The sequence below is a fragment of the Motacilla alba genome, chromosome 1 (assembly GCF_015832195.1).
Source record: "Motacilla alba alba isolate MOTALB_02 chromosome 1, Motacilla_alba_V1.0_pri, whole genome shotgun sequence".
Lineage (NCBI taxonomy): Eukaryota > Metazoa > Chordata > Aves > Passeriformes > Motacillidae > Motacilla > Motacilla alba.
The window spans coordinates 58,478,683-58,503,003 of record NC_052016.1 but is presented as its reverse complement, the minus strand read 5'-3'; the positions used below and the strand labels follow the sequence as shown (position 1 = coordinate 58,503,003).

At 34.3% G+C, this 24,321-nt stretch overlaps 1 protein-coding gene across 14 annotated transcripts in view; it reads right to left on the bottom strand.

Moving 5' to 3' along the window:
• The window catches only part of NBEA (neurobeachin), a 455,021-nt gene that overhangs the window by 197,511 nt on the left and 233,189 nt on the right, over positions 1 to 24,321 (bottom strand). For all 14 annotated transcript variants that reach the window (XM_038127945.1, XM_038127964.1, XM_038127973.1 and 11 more), the window contains one exon: positions 20,287 to 20,453. In XM_038127945.1, coding sequence (XP_037983873.1) covers positions 20,287 to 20,453 — 167 coding nt within the window. The remainder of the gene's footprint in view (positions 1 to 20,286; positions 20,454 to 24,321) is intronic.

The window sequence follows — 24,321 nt, the reverse complement described above, 5'->3', positions numbered from 1 at the left end:
AGCCGAAGATTAAATGAGTTCTTAAAATGATAAGACATTTCCTTTCACAGATGGGAAAAAAACCCACCAGAAGTTATTAAACTCAAGGATATCACCTCTGGCTCAGGAAGTCCCTGAGTTACAATTTGCTGAAAGCTGGCAGGATATGCCGGGGGAGTATCATGCTAAAGTCACCTGGGGAAATACTAAACTCCTCCCCAGGTCTCCACTGTTGACAGCTGACAAATATTGGAGTAGCAGACTTGTAATCCTATTCTTGGCGTTTGCTTTTATACGGTTTTTCACTGTTTTTTTGGGTGTGATTGCCCACTGCCATTAAATAGCCCCACATCAACTAGGTTTGAGTCAATTGACTCAAGCCCGGGTCAGCAGCAATAACTAAGTAACTTGTGCCATTGCTCAGCTAACGAGCACAGGACAGAACATTTTCAGCAGGAGGATTTAGGCTGTGTAATTATTTTTTAGTAGAAGGTTTCAACAAAGGATAAGACATACTGACGCATACTACAAAATTCATAGGTCCTGAAATATAAACTAGCTGCTAATATAAAACTCCCTAAGCTTACGAGCTTTTATTTTTTTTCAATGTTATGTAGCTCTTACATTCACGGCCAAGTATTAATAATAAAAGTATTATTCTGTAACATTTGAATAAGTTGACTATTTTATAATCTTCACATTTATTCTTTTTTGACTAAGTGCAGTGAATACAACTGTATGCTGTTAAGTAGGGGAAATTGATATACACATGAAAGAAATTCCCCAGGTTTCATCAATATTATGGTATTTTGCTTATACAAAAGAGAAATTAACCTAGCTGCACTTTAAATGATATAAATAGAATACAAAATTTCTTTTACATATTTTTTGCTAAAAAATACCCCTTTTTTGTTGCCATCCTTTAAATGGAGATATGAATAAAATTACAAAGCAGCTGTGTCTCACAGTACACTTTCTATGATACATATAGTATAAGAACATTTTGGAAAGACTGTCTTTAACAACGAAACTCCATGGGATTAGACTGCAATGAAAATGTTACATGTAAAATACCTTCAGAATTTGAAAAGTGACTTCTTTAGTATGCAACTGAAAATTGTGAAACAAAGAGAAATGTGAAGTTAAACAAAAGGAAAAAATTAGTATGCTTAAGGCAGCAGTTGATCCATTTAAAAACCACCACTTTATCTGTTCTCTTTTCCTTCGCAAAATCCAATAAACTGCCATTATATTCCTTTTAAATGGTTCCATTACAAGGATTCTATAACAGACTAATCTCTTGATAATTATAATAAATGCCTGTAATCAAAGCAGGAACCACTTAAAATAAGGAGAAAGGCTGTTTTCCATCAAACTCATTGTAGTTCTGTGACCTTTGTAGCATTAAGCTACATCATACGCTGCCACCTCTAACTGCAACATAGCCTTCCTACCAATCTTGCTCAAATAAAAATAAGGAGGACGCAAGATCAATGGAAATGTGGATTGCCACGTGGTAAGAGTTCTTACTTTCCAGCTCTGAGTCTTGTAGAACATAAAAACCTCAATTTGCAAGATTCCAAAGGCTCAAAGCTGGAAGGATTCAGCCAGCAGCTTTTTCATGGGCTTCCCTTCAGGAGGGAAAGGGGGAAGGACCAGACTGGTATTTTAAAAGATCATGCTATGGCAATGTGAGCTGTATATCACTACTAATGCTTAAGAAAGTATTACTTTTCAGAAAGAAAGGACATTTTATCACAAAACTTGATATTGTATTCACATGAACAAACAATGTTTTCCAGAGATCATTTAAGAAACTGAAGGCTGATAAAATTACGGGAAATGACTATATATGATCAGAATGGCTTTCATCTGCATTTTGTTAGACCCAGCATTGATTTCACTTTTCAGCTGTGAACAGCAAGAGGCCAGCTGTGGCCAAGGGAGAGAGCAAGCAGTGAACCAGGGTCACAGCAGAGGCTGAGTTGTCAGAAAATTTAACACTTTTAATGACTAAATCTCAGCAAAAAAAAATCTTCGAATTACAACCACTTGAAAATTATATCCAGCGGGTCCCACAAACTGTCAGAGAATAGAAGATTTAATTTATGACAAAGTAAAACCTTTGAACTCTAGTTATGTGAATAAACAGCATTATAAGGGGAAAACAAACAAAGCAAGGAAAATATAAAATACACTGCCTTCAAGGCAGAAACAACTACATTTTACTTCCTATTCCCAGATGTGTTAAGGGGAAATTTATGACAGCATACTGAAAAGCAAGATTCCCATTGTGAAACCCTTCACATTTATTTAACTAAGCACAATCATTGAAAATGACCTTTATCCAAACCCTTCACAGCTGTCTTAAAATGATCTAAAACTATTGCCAGATTTTCTTTAACTAACATTACTTAACAAAAAGTCATTACCCCAGGGCCATATTACACTACTGCCAAGTAAACACAAATCCATTTTAAACAACATGATATGAAGTTTTAATAAAATATTGATAACAAATTGATAACTCCCCACTAAAAAGGTGCCAAACAATACAAATCATCTTAGTTTTCTGTTCTAGCAATAAATATTATTTCCCTATTTCTGATAGCATATTTATCACCTATTAGAGATACACATAAAGAGAAATAAGGCTACTGCCTAAAAAAATCTTACATTTAAAACTATAATTGAGGTTTCAAAATTATTTTTAAATGAAACTGTTCTAGCAGCATATAGTGAACAAATATCATCATCTGTTCTTCAAAGACAGCACATCCAGAGTGTACATTACTCTATAAAATTAAAGGGCTACTGACAATAAATTCATATGGCAGTTTTCATTGCAGTACACTAATAATTTAACAGTGCATTAATAACATTTAGTTCCAAGACTTAAAAAGCACTGTGTCAAAACGATGAACTCCTTAATACTTGTGTCCCCCCCCCTTTTTTTTTTTTACATGAATATTAAGCATTAAGATTAAAAGATTGTTACAGGAGCTGGCCTCTGGCCGGTCCAGGTCAACTGACAGGGATTAGGTAAAAAAAAAATAAATTAATCATACTTGTGGATTCAGAACAGAACAGCTTAGTTTGTAAAATAGTAGCATAGAGCCACATTTAATGTGGGTGCATACAGTGGGAAGGGGAGGACTGTATTAAGGGGCTGGTTAGTTCAGTAAATCATGGCTTTAGGATAAAGATGATTACGGTGGTTCCTTGGTGTGAGAGGAGAAGGGTACAGGAGGTTCATTTCACCACCAAGTAATTATGCTGACCCAGAGTGTTACCATTTATCATGGCTGAAAGATGACACTCACTGTTAGCCAAGGGAAACTGCTAGTCAAATGTTTCCATCTAGATCAATACACACCACATTTTTCTACAGCCAAAAGTAATTATACAACAGCAAACTTCACAATCAATACCCACTCGAGCTAACTTATATTCTGCTGTACAGGCATGAAGGTATGGCACTGTTAGTTTCCGCTAAAAACTACTGCATGTGACCCAAATTAAAGAGTTTCTCCCTGCCATCACAAAGGATTTTGCTATTTTCTTAGAAAATCTGTATCCTGTTTTCTCTGCCATTAAAAACAAAGAACATCCATGCAGGTTTTAAGGACCTGCAGCTGAAACTGATGTTCATGTTATCATTTCATAAAGTCTCACTTAACACAAAATAAAAAAGAAAATCAGTCAATTAAAGAAAAATCAATCTTCCTAACCATTGAAAGCTGAAATAGTTTCTAAGGCATTAGTTTCTAAAAGCTGCAGTTGAAGACCTGACCTTTGTGGACTCAAGAGATCAGAAAAGGGAGAAACATATATACCTGAAGTATTAAATCATGTCATTTTCAGTATTACACACGTAAACACATATTCATATTTGTTTACACAGAGATGCACACACAGCATTACCATCAAGCCAGCTAGTACACAAAATTTGGCTTTAAGAGTTTAGATTTTGTTTCAAAATATATCTAAATGTCAGTTTTGACAACTGCCTTCAAAAAGGCAGAGCTTAGTCTTATAAACCAATCTAACCCATCAAGAAAGGTTAGAGGGAAGAAAAAAATCACTACTTCAGTAAAAAAAAAAATTTGACATCCAATTTTCAAGCTGATTTATCAGTGGAAAGCTAAAATTGATAGTTTGCCATTACTGGCTAGCAGGCTGTCTAAGAAAGCTGTTACAAAGCCTTTCATTTTGATTTAGCCACATGGATCAATACAAACCTATACTGTTTCAATTTTACAAATATTGATTTTCTGATATAACCTCTGCAGGAGAACATTCATCACCTGCCATACTAAAAAATATTGAAATTTATTTTGTAAACTTTGATTCTCCACAAAATATAGCATTCTACTGAGTCAAGTGGAATCTATTTTTCCAGATAATAGCTAATCACTACTAAAATGTGTTTTGAGTAATATCCATTTGCCTTTCCATTTCAGAATCTAACACTGTTACTGCTTTAACTAGATTCATACCAAAGATCATAAAATTTCCCTTTGTTTTCTCATCAAGTGTAGGAATCTTGAGATTCCTAGCAGGTGTAATGGCCAGAACAAAATAGAACTTCAAGTTTAAATATTCACTATTTTGTTTCCCAAATCTAGAAACACTTAATGCTACAGGATTATGATTTCTTTTTTCAAGATACCAATGAAAAAAACTAATTCTCTAAGTAGAAACAGCTATTTAATGAAACAAAGATCTTTATTCTATATATAGGCTTTCTAATCTGCATAATGTACTAAGAGCTGTGTTATTCCTCAGCATTCAAAACATACTATTTCTATGCGTTATTTGCTCATGTATAGGTATAGATTTTTATGCCAGCTCATTCAAACTGATATAAATACTGAATTTGTTTTTAAAAATATTGTTTAACATTGTAAGACAATTCTAGTTATATAGCTTTTCTTGTTCCAACTTATTTCATCAATCACAAGAAACTATTCAATTAAGAAAAAAAAAATTCAAAGTTTGAACTAACTACTTACTTTCTTTATCCCCTTTTTTCCTAATCCTGAAAAGCCCTCTTATGAGCTGCTTGAGAAATTTCTGAGTGCACTGGTAAATACAGATACACTATCCAGCCAGGGCAGCAATACTGAGAAGACACTGAACAGGTTTTAGGAGGGAATATCCCATGGATAAAAGCGTAAGACAATTTTCTCAGCAGTATATGAGAAATAAATGAGAAAAACCAAAATCCTATGTTGGAAGGACACAGTCCAGGGACAAGATTTAGGCAAGAACTAATGGAGGGTTTAAATTAGTAAGTGCACATTCAGAACTTGTGCTGGTAACACGATGAAATTTAGATTGCTGCTTACTAAATAGAACTATGAAAAATTCCTAAATTATTAAGTTAGAAACTAAGTGAAATTTCTGAAAAGCAATATTTTCATCATATAAAGAATATAATAAATTTTAAACTTTCTTTTTAAATTTAATGTATGAAAACAGGGTATAATGTCTTTGTAGACTTAAGACTCATTATGTATAGTGTGTACATTTATGTAATACAAGATATTATTATCTTTAGCATTTTGATATTAAACTCATCTTCCCACATGTACCTGAAATCAAATAATACCAGACATCAAAATACCTGAATTAAAAAAACAAACATCAAAAAACAAACAAACAAAAACACCAAAGAAAATTAGTATCAAAAAAATTCTGTAAGACACAGAGGTGGGAGAGAAAGCCACAGAAATCAGAATCATTCAACTGAATATAGAAGTAAGAAGCTTGCTAGTCAAATCAGATGTGCCCTTTCATCCTGTTCCAAAAATGCCAGAAACAGATCTTAAGGGCAATGGTAATGTCTTATGCAGCTAAAATGGGTTCTGTAGGAGCCATCACACAAATCTTGTTATGCTGATCCTGTTTCAGATGATGATAACCTAACCATCAAAACAGTGAACACAGTGAATCTAAGGCATAGAAAAACTTAAAGAATTACACGACTAAAGCATGTTTAAAAATAAAGCAAAACAGTACGAAATACTTCAGACTATTCTCTTAATAGAAAAGATGTTTATTAAGCTCTACTTTTAGTGCCTTTTCTTCCATCAACAGATTTCAAATTGCTGTGTTAGCAGTGCACCATGATTCACATGTTACAGATGGGGAAAACAAGGCAGATAGATAAAGACTGATATGATTTATTCAGCGTTGAGATATCACCTCACTGGCACCACCAAGAATATATCTTCACTATTTAGGGCAGAAAGTGCCTGCTTTCAGAGCTGAAGTAAGATCCTTGCTCTCCCATATGAACTATTCTGTGAATTCTGGAGGGGAGAATAGGTGGAATGGTTGGCATGTCTTGGTTGGAAGTACCATGCTCTGGTTTGTTACTGGCACTCAGTAAATCCACTATTTCCATAAATGTGTGTATTTTCAACAAATATTTAAAATATTTCAAGAAATTTGAATAACTGTAATTCCAATCTCCATATGTTATTCAGTTTTTTTTTTAATTCAGCATTTTCAAAATAGAATTATGTTTATGGCAACAAAATGTATCTTCATTCAAAATAGTATTTAATAATTTCTCACTGAACAGGGAAGGACACGAAACAAAATAGTTTTTTTTAATTTTGTTTTTAGCGAAAAAGTAAGACTTTCTTGGTCTCTGGGTTTGGTTTTGGTTTTGTTTCTGTTTTTTGGTTTTTTGGTTTTTTTTTGAGGGGGCTTACTTTGAGGTTTGTTTTTCTTTAATGAATAAGCAAAGAAAAAACACAGAGGTAAAATATCTCCTTGACACTTGGGCTGCCATCATCTAATAAAGGAAACAAATAAGTAAAAAAATACAGCATTTATAGTGAATGTGGTTAAAGAACCTTTCTTTTTTAAGGCTTTTCTAACAGTATCTAACAGTATTCAGTGCAATAAGAAAATGACCTTCTAAAAAGTAATGATGGTGATTATCCGTATAATGGCCGTAGCATGCAAATATACAGCAGCAATGTAAAGGAACAAAAATCAGGCAGCAACTTTGCAATGCTTAAGGGCTTCATGTTTTACAGCACCAGAATTAATGGAAAAGTTAATGTAGCATTGAATAACAGTGAGCTGCTCAGCTGCTGCTACTGCTGCAGAACATTTAGATCATGGAAATAACACATCATTTTTTCACTCTTATTGCTTTCCTGACCCACAGATAAACAACTTTCACCCACCCTAAAAATCAGATGCAAAATATTCCTGCATTACCCAGGAATGCTTAAGAAATATGCCTAAGCATATAATTTCTAAGACTAAAAATGCAGATAAATAAATATACCACAAAACTAAAAATAATTAAGCAGCAGTGCTGAAGAAAATCTCAAAGAATATACTCTGTAACTTAATTCATACTATGGGAAAAATGCATGCATGAGCACGGTCACTTAATGCAGTCCACAAATGAAACAGAATTTTGCAGTACTTCTACCTCCTAATTCTTAATTTCAATACATGAAACAACCAGATAAAATAGTCATTTTACATCCCCTTTTTTTCCCCCATATATTAGAGAGGACAAACTATGCATGCACTCAGTAAAGCATTAAAGCATAATTTGAAAACTTTTCAGTGACCTAAACCTACAGGAAAATTTTTGGAAGGTAAGAAACACCTAGGAACTCTAAATACAGACACATAATGGGCTCTAAATTGAGTTGCACAGACAATTATATTTAGGCGAAATATTGAGGAAGAGTCCATAGACCTTGCAACAATAAATCCCATAAACCGTATTCCCCCTTCATTATTACTGAATGGTTTAAAAAGAAAAAGAAAGTAAGTTGTTATGTAAACATAGAGAAAATCTTGGAATATACCATAAATCTTTCCCTCCTTCAAACAAAGACCCCAAAGGCTCTTCTTATCTTGATTCAAATGTAAAATTTGAAGACATAGAAGAACTTAGATTTTCTATTAACGCAACTAGTCCTTCCTGGAATTCCCAAAAATTCTTCCAGCTCATAAAGGAATTCAAAATTTAATGTTTCCCCACTGATGTTGGATTAATAACATTTTTTAAAATTTTGTTATGGATTGCCTTTTTTTTTGCCATCAGAGGGAGAACAAAGTGATTCGTGGTGAACATAGCTACAGAAAGTGAGAAGATTCATCCCTTTCTTTTCTGTTCTCAAAATAGTGAAAAATGTGATGCTATATTTAAATTTAGCTCAAAAGGTAATACAAATGCTTGGCTGATACTTTTTGGTTTCACTATTGATTGCAAACATGACAATAAAAGTTGGGGAGGAAGGACCATTGCTTACAGAGCTTTTCTATTTTCTGTCAGATCAAAACCTAGAGGACTTACAAAGTGACTCTTCAGTCACCTAAAACTTTCTCAGTCAGACAGCACATGTTAGGTAGTATGAAAACCTTACTTTCCCTACCTTACTTCATCTGTTGTCCAAGTGCCTGCAATTTCTGGAGCAGATTTAATCATGAGTTATACGTACACCAATTACACCATTCCCTGACCTACCTTTATGCTTCTCTAATGTTGGTGATGATATTGACTATGAATTTCTAACAGGGTTGAAAGAGTACCAGTAGCAGGTATATATCCTACCTTTGCAACTCTTAATGTGGATGAATATAGGGATCAGCCAATAAAAATTTCAGACTATTGGAGGCAGTGGAGAACCTAAGATGTCCCTGACCCAGGAACTCAAATATTTACTAAGAGGTACCTCAAAACTTGCCCGTGATTTAACATCTCATAAATGTTATTGAAACCATGAATGACACAGAGGTCTACAGATGTTTACTTGTTATGGAATGTCCATTGTGGCCTTTTAATTTTTACAGCTGAGATTTTGCCTAAAGATTTTATGTCTTTTAGAAAACAGTAGCATTACAACTTTACTGTGAGGATTATGAATAGTAAAGTTTAACAAAAAGAAAAAAATAAAGGTAAATATTTTTTTTGTAATCCTAATAGAGAACAAGTTTCTAGAAGTACATCTTTTAGAAATTTTACTCGATAGCTTGTGGATTACTTTTAAAGAAGGGGAATCCTGTAAGTAAATATTGCATTGAGAGTGCCACCCTTAGACATTTGTCAGTGTGACTGAAATAAAGGAGCTATTCTAGTACTTTTAAAACAGGGCATTTCTAAGAAAAGGTCTCTGTTTAAAATTTAGTGGTGTCCAGCAGAATCTTTTGAAAGTCCCTGCTGAGTTGGCAATCACTCACTTTCACAGCTTAGAAAAAGGTTATCAAACGATACAGTTGTACAGGGAGTACCACAGATAAAGCCCAACACTGACTTGTAGATTTAGATTGTGCAACGAACATACTAAAAAATTAATGCACATGGCTTACACTGGATCACCACTAAGGAAGGAGCATGAATGAATAGCCAGTGGAGGCCAGGTGTGTCATTTTTTTATGGTGTGTGTTTCAGAAGAAACATGTCTGCTTCTTTCTAGGGAAGATAATATATTCCTCACCAAGCAAGAACAACATAAACAGTATCGTATGTCAAAAAACCCAGTCAAAAACTAAGCCTCAGCATACTGATAAGCTAAAGGAAAATTTACTCTAAAGAAAAACATAATTTCTATGTTAAAAAAAATTCGTTTTTTAAAGACAATTTTTAATATTTCTCTAACACTACTGAATTGTTCATAAATTCCATCCAATCCATCTTTTATACTAATTTTAATTTTTTGCTTTATTTAATCAGGCTTCAAAACTTCATAGCATCTTCTTTGTTAAAATGTAACAGACCATGTCATTTTCCTTGAGAACATTTCCAGAGAAATTGGCCATTCCACACAAATTTCCAATTGGGTGTTTCCAAAATTTGAATACCAAGACTGTTAGAAATGAAAGGTAGTGCATACTGAGGGAACGATTAAACAGTTTGTATATCTGGGTACTCTAAAAGTATACTAACTGAGATTTTTACCAACTCATCATAATGATCTCACATGAAAAGATTATTAAGAAAAAGAACTTCTTATTCAAACTTGCCTGGCATTTGGCCAAAAATAAGGTCTGGTATCGTTTTATTTTCTCTCATTCTTCTCAGTAGTACTTAATTTAGATTAAATAATAAAGGATAGTAGAGTCTGTTTTAGTTTGGGAGATACATATTAAAACTTGCTTCTGGCTGGTCTTCTTTTTTGACAGGTTTCACTCACTTAATTTTCACTATTTTTAGCTCAGCAGTTCAGTATGAAACTCTACCACTGAAAACACTGTCTGAAGTTCACGAAATAAATTTCCTCAACTATTAAGCTGTCATCAACTTTGAAAATTTCACATTTTATTCAAGACAGTAGAAGAGGTTAGGGCATTATTCAGTGTAAAAGATTATTATGTATTTAAAAATAATGCATTGTTACCTAACAGGAATTGGAAACTTTAATGTCTAGATATTAAAGAAATGAAAGTGAACACTTTTTAATACCAAAACAACATTCCACTCACCATGAGGCAAATATATCATACTTTACTTTCCTCCATGTTTTCACATAGCACAAGATATATTATGCATAAAAATTATTGCACTCTTATGGCAAAGTATCCCAAAGGCTTCAGTAGTTTTTATAAATTGAACCTAAGAGACATCAAATTTAACTTCCTCTTTATGTACATTTTTATTGCTTCCTACCATAAGTGCAAACATAGCCTCTAGTAAATCATCTAAAGAAATCTATTTAACATGAATACTTCCTAGATTCAGATTTTGACTGCAACAAAACCAAAAGCATCCCCACTCGATAAATATAATTTGATATCAGGAGAAAAGTGAAAAAAAAAAACCTAAAAATGGGAATCTGAAAAACCAGGACACTTTAGTTTTAAGAAATAATTTCAATATTAGTGTTTTGGCATTATGTATACAGACTATTTTTCAAAACAATGGTTACTGTTCTCAAATTAAACACAGAATCTATGTGGTTTATGAATCTTTTGGTGGATTTTGTAATAATGTAGACAACTGGATAATCTGCTTCATTATTGTGTTTTAAAATGGTTCAGTACTATTGAATGTTTCAGAAACACTTATGGCATAAGACAGTATATTATTGAAGCTGAAACAATCATTGGACTCTGTTTTATTCATCTTCATCTATTTTATTGAACTACCTACAGGGAGCTTTATGGGCGGACGATCGTGTCAAGGTCACAGGATTAAGTGAGCAGTGATGACAGTAAACAAGCCTTTTCTGTATATTTTAAAGGGTCTTAGTGAGTTACTTAAAATGCCATAAACATAAATAGTCCCCTATCTCTACAACACATCCATGACAGATGACTTCAAAATATAACACTCCTGAGCAATGGAGCTTTACAACCTAACCAACAGTCCATAATATTGACAACAGTTACCAATATACTGGGGAGCCCAAACACTGGGAGAAGCTTGCAATCTGTCACCTTCAGATATATTATATCTGTAAGAGTACAAAAAATAGATCTATAATATACATCAAAACTCTCTGTGAACAGATATTACTGCTGGAAAAAAAAAAAAAGAGCTTACAGGTTATGTAAAAATACTCTCATAAAGAAAAAGTAAATGCATAATGACAAATGTACCAAATCTACATAAGCTATGTAAAACCAGATAATAAAACCAAGCTTACAGTACTTTCAATATCAACCTGAATGATGTAACTTGTCTTTAGAATTATACTGTGCATTACCATGTCTATTTTATCAACAAGGAATGCAGTATAATCAAGTATAGCAATCTCCTTCAAGTCATGTAACAACTATGACTGACATCGTCTTTCTGAATCAGTCAAAGTAAATCTGTGTAAACTTATTTTTTCACTGTTTTAAAAAGTTAAAATGAATCAATTAAAAAAAAAAAACAACAAACCCAAAACAACCAAATCAACCAACCAAAAAAATCCACAAAACCCCCCAGTCAAAAGTGATCAATTAAAAGAGAGATATATGCTGGGAATATTTTTCAGAAATTAGAAATGTGAGTTATCTAGGGATGATCTTCACAGCTTTGTATCTGTGAATATAGAGACTGGGTTAACAAAATACATACAGAAACACCAAACCCAAGGAAACCTGGCAAGAGGGAAGGGACAAGACTCTGTTTCTGGCCTCTGTGTCCAAGTAACCATGCTCCTCCTGTACATCTGAAGACAGGACTTCCTTCTTACATGGCACTTGGGAGCAGCAGTTCCATATGCACTTGCCTATTGCTCCCCTGTAGCAATACTGCAAGATAGGGCTCCAAGAATTGGCTTAGGAAAGCTCTAAAATATTTTGAAGGAGGAAGGTATTGTACCAGAGAAAAGTAAAAATGGGAAAATGGGGCAAAAATAAAAAATCATCATGAGAGTTGATTTTTTTCCCTACTGTGGAAAAACAGGAGGAGAATAAACCCAAATACAGAGTAGACAAGAGAAACAGATCAGTATATTACATATATTAGCTGATTACACATTACCATGAGGAAAAAAATAACAAAGAAGACAAGAGCTAGGTTTAAAACCACATAAAATTATTCTAATTTTAAGCAAAGCAAATGATCTAATAATGTACATACAAATTCAACTATAAGTCTCTCAAAGGCATGGAACAGGTTTTCTGAGGTGTTTGCAGAATTGCACTTCATATCCTATAAAGAAAGGGGGATGCAAAGGATGGGATTAGGATGTACCACATTACACCTTCCTTGGTGAGTGGAGATGATTTAATCTTCAGTTCCTTTCCAAATTTTCTTCTCAATTTCTGAAATTATTTGACAATAGTATAGTTGGACAGAAATACTTTTCAAATAAAAAAGTACAAGACATTAAGCTTTTGAGACAAAGAGAATCAAAATTGTTCCACTGGGTTTTCATCTCTGGTTAAACTTTGCATTTCTAATGTCTACAAGAAGAAATGGTGGAGAAGTCTACCAAAACAGTACAGATTTTTCTCTTAGGAAAAAAAAATATCTACAGCTTGGCATTCATCTTCTGTGATATATTTGAAGATATATTCCTTCACATAGGAAAGAACCCTGGATTGTAATGGTATCTAAAAAAGACTTAAAAATAAGGTCTTGCCCATTTTATGTCAGAAAATAAAGAATATGTCAAAGAATTATCATTTCTGAGAAAATATGGCCTTCTTAGAAGCATAAAATTTTCTTATTCAGAATTTTTAGATCTATGACTTTTGTTCTTTTTTTATTCTTTGCTTTCTTTTCTTTTATATGGGGAAGATGAAATATCCACTGCTATGTTGCCGAGGTAATACTAGGTAGACATGTGCGGAAAAGTGAGCAAAGCGGTATCTAGCAACGAGAAATTCTTCCCTCATGGCTTCTACTGAGTTTCTACTTCTTTCTCAATTGGAGGCAGGAAAAGAAGGAGAACAGGCACCAGGAACATTGTCTAATATCAGCAACTGTTAGTCCAGTCTGCTGATAACCACTGCAGAGTTTGTTTCTGCTGCAGGAAGTAGGAGGAAAACATGAAGGCAGAAGGTACTCTGAAGTCCTACCAAGACATGGAATATTCAAAATCAAGACTGACTGAATGAGATTCCTCAGGAAACCCTGAGTTGAAAATTCAAGAAGTCTGAGTATTGGATGGATCCATCACATCTACTTGTCCAATTTTGCTGTTTCTTAATTGTTCAGTTATAGTTGAAGGTTGCAGGGCTGGATGGACCACAGGTCTGAACTTTTATGGCTGTTCTTGTGACTGGCTCCCTGGAAGCCAAATGGCTGCATGTGCATGCACATGCTAAATCCATGGCCAGACTTAAGGAGGAGCAGAAGTCACCCTCAGTCTGCTAATGGTGGCCTTCCTCCTGGTGTGTGTAAAGTGCTAGAATAAATATAAAAATGGCAAATTGACTGTATGAAATTTGGGTCTGTATTCCGATTACTGTTCCAGTTAAAGAAAATACTGACATCTAAAGATCTGTTTTCCCTAAGTCTTAAATTAAAAAAAAAAAAAAAAAAAAAAAAATCAAAGCTTCTCTTTTTTCTTTAGGGAACCCCAAAATTAGGCAGAAAAAAAAGCAGGAAAAAATCCTCTTTATGCAGAAGTCATAAGGTGAAAGTGCAGAAGACTTCCTTCTTATGATGAAATTAAATGTACTGTACTTCCTAGAAAAAAAACAAGTCACTCCGTAGAATTTGAACAAGTCTTTCTGGAGCACCACTTGTTTCTCAACATTTGAAAACACTACCTCTTTCCAAAAAAAATATTTTCTTACGAGGTTTCTTTCAGCTTTGGGAACACATCCATAGAACAGTGCCACAGTTCAAAACAACTGAGCAACCTTGTACAAATACAGAACTGAAAAAATACCACACACACAAGTTGTGCAGTTGCTTGTACAGCCCATCTCTGGTAATACAATGCTCCTTTCTTGGCAGATATCTCTATACATAAATATCACCCTACATCTATTATTAGAAAAGGATACAGACTTCTTCCATCCCCCTTTTTCCATCATGCTCATCAAAATTCTCAGTACCATTAGCAAGAGCTCCTTCAAATAGTCTCTGCCTTCCACCACAGTGGTAAGCAGTCAGGGAGGGAAGAAGGAAGAGGGTGTGCAATGGGTGGAGCAGCCACACAGTGGAAAGCACAGTAAGAAAGTTAAAAAATTGATTGAAATGTAAAGTACTACAAAAGAGTGATCAGATTAACAAAATCATCTCACTCATGTTTAAATCCTGCTATAAATGGATATCTAATACTGGACTGAAAATATGTTGCTGACACATTTGCTGATGTCAAGTTTTCTCAAATACTACAGTAAATTAAAAACAACAGAAGGTAGAAAAACTTTTTCTTAATTTTGTTGGGATGAAGTCATCTCAGAACCAAATATTTGGAACTTGTAACAGGATAGCTGAAGAACTAGCTAAAAAGTGGGCAGTTCAATCAGACCAATTTTGAAGAATATATTCTGTCAAAAAAAAAAAATTCCACCAATTTGAGAAACAGAAAACTCATAGTTTTTACAGAGTATGTGGAAAAAATGCAAAACCTTAAGAGACCTTTTAAGAAAGAGCACGTCAAACACGCTTCTGGATCCAGTAGACAGGATCTGGTCCTACATCTTTTCCACTGCTAAAGCCCCCTTTGTAATTTATGCCTAGCAGTTAAAATGAGCCAGAAATGAATGAATAGCTAAACCAGATTAGTCTGATTTGCAGTGGGGGTTAGAATAGGTTCTGTGCCTCTCTGAAATTTTCCTAAGACAGCATACTATAGAGATGGAGTCAGAGAATGCCAAAGGATGGCTGTAAGGGAAACAACATTCTAAATTCCTGTGATCTGGTCTCCCTTGCTGTAAACTGGAAACATTTGGTTTAGAAACAGTGTTTTTCCAGAATCAACTTATTTAACTGCCAACCCCCATAGGCTTGGGAAAGGAAGTTCTCTTTCTGTTCTCATCCCTCTGGCCCCCAGCAGAACCCAATCTCTTCAGAAGCACACGCTGCAGAGAGAGACAAAACTAGCTGACTGGCAAGAAACTTTTTATTTCCAGCCTGTCTCCCCAGACGAATTTGGTCTTCACCACAGAATGAGTTTGACAGCTCTGCCCTCCACCATGAATGATTAATTTGTTATGGGTGTCTAGTTTAACCAAAGATGGATTTGAACAGAAAAAGCCCTTGTATACTTGCTATTTGGTACAGCTGCTTTAATGTAGGTGGAACCTCTTTCATTAAATCACAGAAAGCAAGAGAACGAAGTCTCATTTTTAAATGTCATTTTTCTCATTATAGTAGTCCTCCTGTGAATACCAAAACTGATCATATGAAAATATCTATGACAAGTATTTCATATTCAGATTTTGAAGGCTAATTGGAATTCTGAACTCCTTTTATTGCTCTAAATTGCTTTAAATTTATACAAACTGTAAGGTAGAAATATTTATATTCAGTATTCTTGAATGAAAGTTTTTGAAAAGTTGAGGTATCTGGTAAAACCAAGAAGCTGAAGTAAGACAGTAACAGTTTATGGGCCAAAATACAGACATTCATACAGTTGATGAGAAATTTGAACTGTGTATACAGACAAGTTTTACAAAACTTTTTTTTTTTTTAAATATGTGTATGGGGAGATACACAGATGGAGAGGGAGAGAAGCACCATATGAAGCTGACAGAGAAGGCAGAAGGAAGCATATGTTGTGACACAAAAACTATAACCCTGAAAAACGCTGAGGGTGAGTGCTGGCTTAAAGAAGCTTGGAATGCTAAGCTATGAAACACCCTGTTTGATTTGTCCTGATGTTGCAGATTCCCTCTGAACAAGTGACAATGCATCAAAGAAACAACTAACTCATCAATTCCTCATCTGAATGGGAAAAGCCTGCAGAATTTTAATTTTGATATAATGTTGAAATTAAAAAAGGGAAAAAAAACCAAGTATGGTAAGCTATTACAAAGATATCTAAAAGTATCAAATTGCCAAATGCGGGAAATTGAATTAGTTTTGTTGAAGGGCACAAACAGGATTTATAACAAACTAATGGGATTTATTTTGAAATCTGTTATGTTTTGTCTGAGATATGTAGATGAAAATGAGATGATTAAGTAAATTTCCATTTGTTATAGAAGATCTGATGCTCACACTTGGCAGAAATTGAGAAAAGGAACTTTGGGTTTCACTTTAAGATATAAAGGCAAAACATTTGTGAAGAAGGAAAGAGGCTAACACTGACAAGCAATAAAAATTAAAGTTTTTTATCAAACTGTTATTTGCCATTTTTAGTCAGAAGGAGATGAAAGAGTAAAGAGAGTCTCAGACTATTCAAACTACTGATTGATTAACATACAGAAAGGAATTTGTTATACAAATGATTGTGTTTGTAGACATTTATTCAAGTTGTGGAGTATTAGCCTATAATTAATTTCACCTTCATAAATTAATAGCTAATTAGGAAGCTAATTGAAATGCAAGCCACCTATTAATTTAGGATATTTTTAGTTAAGCTATCTATATATAACTATAATTTAGAATTCAAAGTCTCATATGCTATTTTGTTGGCTTAGACCATTCAACTTCATTCTGGTTTCTTCAGACATTTTGGGAAGATTTTATGATAATATACTTAAAATTCATAGTTTACAAATACTATAGCATGTAGAACACATCAAAACATCAGACCTCCTGCTTTTCCTCTCAGTACTAACCTTCTGTGGTTCTTAAGAGTCTCTTTGTTTCTTAATGAACAAAGAGTAAGCTTTGTGGCACCTACAGATTAAATAGTAAATGCTGTTTGCTGCTTTCTGCAAAGACAATACACAAAGACACAAAACCTGGGTAGGCTTACAAGCTCATTCTGTTGAACTGCAAACACAAGGAAAAATTTTCTCTACAGTTGGCTCATATTTGATGAAATGAAACCATAACATTTTGTAATGTGAGCATCTATGTTAACAAACTTGAAAATTGTTTATCTTGAGAAGAGATAAACAAAAATATACAGGGCAAGATAGAACAAGAGAACATGACCTCAAGTTAGGCCAGGAGAGGTTTAGATTGGATATTGGGAAAAATTTAATCACTTAAAGGGTTGTGAAACATTAGAACAAATTGCCTGGGAGGTAGTTGATTCACCATCCCTGGGGTTGTTTCAAACACATGTGGATATGGCATTTAGGGACATCATTTTTGGTGGATTTGGCAATGTTAGGTTAATGGTTGAATCCAATGATCTTATAGGTTCTTTTCAATTGAAATGATCCTATGATTCTATACGTATTTGTACTTTTATGCTGCATTGGTTGCTGCCACTGTGCAGATAGAGAACTGAAGCTTTGGAGAATCACACTCATGTCTGCACAAATATTTTCCTGTCTTATCCAATTTGGATGCTAAAAGGTATTGCCATTACCCAAGTATTTATTGTGCAGAAATGATGGCCTGTTTCTTACCCTGCCCCACCTGGGACAGAGAAGGATCTCCCTAAATTCACCATTTCAATGAAGGGTCTCCAGTGCTCAAGCTGAAAAGGAAACCAGCAGTGTGTCTTCAGAATTGGGAACACTTTTCCCAATGGAAATTTTAAAATCACTACAGAAGTGCAGAGGTCTATGTGATAATGTGGTTTTTTGTATATTTTTAAAGTAACTGTATTCCTGTCAGGCTGTATCTCTCAAGGCGCAGGGAAGCATGAGTTTATAAAGAGACTGCTAATGCTGTTAACTCCGTGTCAGGAACTAAAACCAGAGATGAGTCCTGTTGTGCTTTGTGCCAGCCAAGACGAGAGGTGTGTATGATTTTGGAAGCCATCTTGACCTCCATCATATAAAAAAGTATTTGAGTATCTAATTAACAACAGTGTTTTGCATTCTGTGGCTGAGGAGTTTTATAAGACCCCTCTCCGCTTTCTAACTTTAAAGCCTTTCAGACCTCCCACTGGGTGACATTGGTCCCTAAGAAGGCTCAGAGGTTCTTCTACTGGCCATCTCCCTCTCCCTGCTGCCATCCCAGTCCTCCCCATACGCAGCCCACTAGTCCCACAACAGAAAGTGCACTTGTGTGCTGGATCACAAAGTTACCATGGCACACATGGCCAAAACTGCAGTGCAAGACCATTTCCCAACTGGCTCCCACAAATGGGGAGCTCCACTTGGAGACCTGGTACGGTCACCATGTGTCCCTTCTCCAGGTTACCACTGCCTGTGGCTAAAACACAACCAAGCCAAACACCACACCTGGCACTGCAAGCACTGAAAATGGAAAGCAGCTCTGCCAGTAACTGAGAAGCAGACTGAACCAGTTGCATTATAGGGATAAAAAAAAAAATTTCTTTTGTTTAGTGTAAGAAATTTCATAGGTTTGTCACAGGTGTCAAGCTACTTTATGGTCCATCAGAAACTATCATGGACTCAAGAGAAGAAAAAGCTGCAGCAATGGACTGTCACCATTAAAAAACCTATAAATAATCCAGGAGATAAAAGTTATTGGGCCCTAAGAAGACATAGTCTCCTAGAAAAGGTAGTCACCAGGAAATTAAATAAGTCTGCAAAGTGTCTGCAGCCATTCACAAAGTTGAGCAACAACATTATTCAAAAATTGCTAATTATTATTCAAAGACATTTAAAGGAATGAAAATCACATTTATTTTCAGCATGTTCAAATCTCCAGACACACAGCTTTAAGCCTTAACTACAGATAACATGAGCACCCCTCATGGACTAAGCCTTGTCTTGAATTAACTATATGACAATTCTCTATTTGTCATTTTTGTAATTTTCCACAGAACATCTCTGGTGTTAGACAACAGAGTTTCTGTAAGACTGACTTTCCAAAATTTCTACCATCTTAAAAAATAAATACATTTCTATCACCATCCAGGACAGAGTAATTTCTCTAGAAGAAACAGGGATAATGAACATGAAAAAATTCATTTTTGTTTTAAACATGGTGTAACTGCAAGAACCAACTAGATAGAATTATAAAAAGAACGAACAGTAGATATGCTATCTATTAAACCTTATTGCTGACACGTCAAATTTATTACTTGGCAACTTTTCTAATAGGCTTAAACCCTAACTATGTGTAGTCAACATAAATGCAAATATGTTTTGTCAAAGAATATTTATCTAGAAAATAGTTTTTGTGTTATCCATCTCTAATTATGTTTTTCCTGAAAAGGTATATCAGAACTAAAATGGATCTTTCTGTTCTTCACTGCATGATTCAGAGCAGATAAATAGGAATTTAAATAGAAAATCAAGCTGCAAAATGTGATTATCTGGGAGCAGGAGTTTCTTGATTTCTTTTGAGTTGTTTCATTCTGAATAAACAATCAAGTATTTGTGGCTAGAATGCACAAACATGAGAGACTTGGCAGACTCTACTTTCACAGACAGGGCACTCACATGACAGACCCAGGTTCAAGACCTTGCTCTGAATGAAGGAAAGCAGCAATTTCAGCTCAAATCTTCCACATGAGGGTCAGCACTTTAGCCACTGGCTATTTTTGTGATTCTGAGAAGCAAGGCTCTTCTCTTTGGCATGATGTAAAAAAACATTTAATTTCACTGCTATCTTGAATAGAATGAACTTCTAAAACTGGTACTCAACACAGCTCTGAGTAAAACCTCAAATACTGTATCAGTTACACACAGAAGAAATAACCTATTTTAGATATTTTTCAATTATTCTTTTAACAGGAATACCCGCTTCCTTGAGCTGCACATTGTTCAGTTTTGCATATGCTACATTTAAACCCCTAATAAAATTGTATTTCACTTACACAGTGCCTGCTTCTCTCAAACTTTGCAAGTAATGTTTAAAGCCTCACACTTTTTGTGTTTGCAGCTTACCTGTGAGAAACAGCTCCCCAGGCACCGTGTTTATTCGTTAGTATGTTGAGTATCTTCTGTTTCAGCTGGTTGGCCGTGACATGGTCTCGATGCTTAGCAGCACTGATGAGGTGATCACACATCTTCTCCTCCTCTCTCCGGTCAGCAGCGTACTGAGCACACTGCGACTGGGAATGAAAGAACATCCACTTGGTTAAAGACAGGCTACTTGTGATTGCCCTAAAATTATTATTTATTTAGCTCTTTGATCATTAGTGGTTTTTAGAAGAATAGAACATGCCATTTGTCCTAATTTCATCCAGGACAGCGTTAATTTTTTTACAGTAGCAGGGAGGCAAGCATGTCCAAACCTTAGTGTTATTTGATACCATCTCAAGTCAGTTGCTAGGGGCAGGAGTAAGGGACATTCTCTCTCTGGTCTGAGATAAAGTGTGGCAGGCTAGAAGGTCCAGTATTGTTTTACTTACAGCGTAAACCATTTATTTGTCTTATACCTTTTGTTATTAATATTGTTGCTGTTACTGTTCTCTTTCTTATCTCATTGCTGTTTCCAGTAAATTGTTCTTATCTCAACTTGTGATTTTCACCTCCTGTGCCTCCAGTTCTCAACACCACCATGAAAGGGGTGGGGAAGCGATCAAAAAGTGTCTGGTTCATAAGAGTCTAGGCAAGGACACTGAATTTTTCTGTAGTAATATTTCTTAATCATGACACCATTCAATTGAAATTTCCTGCTACTATATATTATCCATGAACAAACACTCTGTTAGAACATATAAAAACTGAAATACCAAGGCCAAAGACAACAGAATTCAAATTAAAAACATGAAGCCATTCATGTGGGTGTAATTGTATGTGTGTGTACATATGTGGATATGGAGACACCTTAAAAGGTAGCCTTTCTTTTGTAAATGTTTCATGTGTTCTCAGATATAAAATACACCTCTAACATACATAGGATAATATACAAGAAAAAATTACTTACTGGTTCTGATTTTTAAATTGTATTAACACCTAAAATTTTTAAATATTGATTTTTTTATTGCTACAGATGCTAAACTAAAAAAATGAGTATATTTTCTATCTCATACCACAACATAACAAATTTTGATAACATACTACCAATTCTAAAAACTTTAATGGATAAAGATATCACTATTTTTTTAAACTGAAAAAAATCTAATATTTCCATCATGTGTCCTTTGAGAGAAAACTACCTCTAAAAAAAAAAGCTGTGGTTCTTGACCTTCATGAGAATTTCTTTCTAAAATCTCAGAATTCTATAGTGTATTTTTGGTTTGATAAATAATTTCTTTATGTATAAGGACAATATTTTTTCATTTCTTTACTCAAAATCATGCTAAGTTCAAACTCAATTTCTCCTCCTCGTAAAAATTCTTTCCAAATGTCTAAAGAAAGGCAATGCAGCCAGAGTAATCAAAATAAATCCACTAAAAGTATAATTTTTTACGTATAAATTATGAAGGCTAGAATACTCTTGGAATAGCTAATTTAAAAAATACCTTTTATGACACATTTTTTGCACTTACAGTTCTTTGCGCACCATTTCAGAACATTTAGCCAACACTCAATACTGTAATAGTGCTGAATAGAAACCAATTTTCTAGTATTCAAAAGAGCAATTAAAATTAAGTTAACCTCATACTTTATATTTTATTCTTAATATTTCTGCACACTACCTTTTTAGTACAGATCCCATTAGCATTCAGTATGATTCTAACAGTGGTCATTCTATTGTGTTTACAGACATCATTTCAAGTAATCTATCTGGGAAAGAACAATGGTTACATTAATTCATAAAGGGTTAATTCATTTTCCAATTTATCCTCTTGTACAGGGAGGCACCAATTAGTACAATGATCTGCCTTAGTAATGAGGTTAATATTTCACCAGCTCATTGGACAGTAAAATTAAATTTTCATTTTTCTTCCTGAACAATTACAAAGGTTAACAAAATGTAAGTTAACTGTGAAATACCTATTCTGGGAGGAATTTTCCTGGCTGTGACTGCAACTGGAGCCACAGAATAAAATTTAGATGCTGGTCTGTGGTCTGTGTAGGAGACACAGTAACTTGGTGCAGTTTGGAACAAATAATTTCACCCATAATGATTCAATTAAAGTTTAAAGGACAGAAATAAAATAAAAGTCATGCACTTCTCTAGATGAGAGCACTGATTAACATGTACTAAACCCCAGAAGGTATACCTATACAGTTTATTAAAACAAAATGACAGATATACAATCATGTAGCAGAAAACTACCAGAAATCTCTTTGTCCCTACTGCTTTCAAGTAGGATGAATAATAAAATATTCAGTTATATTCCCACCATTATTAAAGAATATATAAAAAGCATTCTTTCAGACTTTAACCATCACCTTATTTAAAGACTTGTGAATTTCACATTAAAACAGTCTACATTTTACAAGTTTATTTTATGATTTGCAGATTTAAACTTACTTGCCTAAAATGTGTACCTCAGTCTTTTCCTACAATAAATGTAATGAGAATTTTCATATATGAAAACCGAGTTGGTTTCTTTACCAGACAATAAGACAGACTTGAGGCTACTCCTTTAGGGAATTTAGTTAATATTCTAAATCCTATTTGCTAACAGAAGCTGGAAGTTAATTGAATATTCTCATTCTGTCTGGAGTTCTGACAGATCTTATACCTCAATGTGTTCTTCAAAGAGCAGATAACTCAATCTTCCATTGTCATCTTAGGTTACTGCATGATGCTCTGATAGATATCAAATGTTATTTATTGTTGAGGCAGTATGAAACTTCACTCTGACATACACTTAATTGTAAATGCAATTTTATCTATGTTCAAAATATCCAGTATAAGCTTGGTAATAAAGTTGTTGTAATCCCATATGACGAGTGTCTGCTGTCTGCTCTGACAAAATGAAGTAAAGGTTATGTGTATTCAAAATGACAACAGATATCTCTGGGTCTCACAGTTCTCAGCTAGGTCAAGGAGCACAAAAACTAGTACATCAAAGTGCACATTTAAGAGACTGTTTCAAGGAGATAAAAACCTCATCAAAACTAAGATTCCTGCATCCTATTTCTAGCCACCAGGTGCTTGTTGATATTTTCTGACAGATTAATAAATTGATATAGCTATTTATTATCATCAATACTAAGTCTGTCAATCTCAATCCTAATGCTAGGTCATTTGAGCAGTAAAAGATGTGAAAATATAGGACTGCACATATATACCTACATCTACACAAATATATGCAAACACAAGGCAGGTTCAGAGACGATAAAAACCAGTGATGAAATATATGAAACATCATAAAAATGCAAAACCATATATGATAAAATCATGTCAAAAAATGAAGTATTAAATTTACTCCATTACTTTTGCATGCTTTTTTTTTAATAGGAACAAAATTAATCCTGTATAAACAATTGGAAACCTATTCAACTGAAGACATTTTTAAAACAGGGGATTTAACATTTGGATAACCTTCAAGCTACATAATTTAAATTTTATACTGTACCACTCACTGATGAAAAAGCAACCAAGTGTTGACTACTTCTCAGAATAAGAATTATAGCCATTTAAGAGTTATGGGAGTCAGCTGCTCTTTTACGTCTTCCAATACTCAATCTTACTGTTGATAATGATTCCTAACTACCAAAAAAGATATGCAGTATTGTATTTCACTACATAAAAAAGCAAGTGTTTTAAAGTGCTCCAAAATTCAAAATGTTTGAAGAAAATGACCTTAAAATATGAAATCTGTTCAACAAAATATTTTTATTTCTTATTTTTCATAACATACCTTTAGGTCTATAATTGCTTTGCTTTTTCACTGAACTCATACATACTGTTGTAAATAATCAACAAAAATAATTAATAAGGTGATTTGCATTACTATTTTCAATAAATCAGAAAAGTTCTTTGTGAACCAAAGGGCCTACTATATCAGAGTAGACATTCTGATTAAGGCATTTCTCCAAGCTGTAAATGCTTTCATGAATTTCAGTGACAAGATG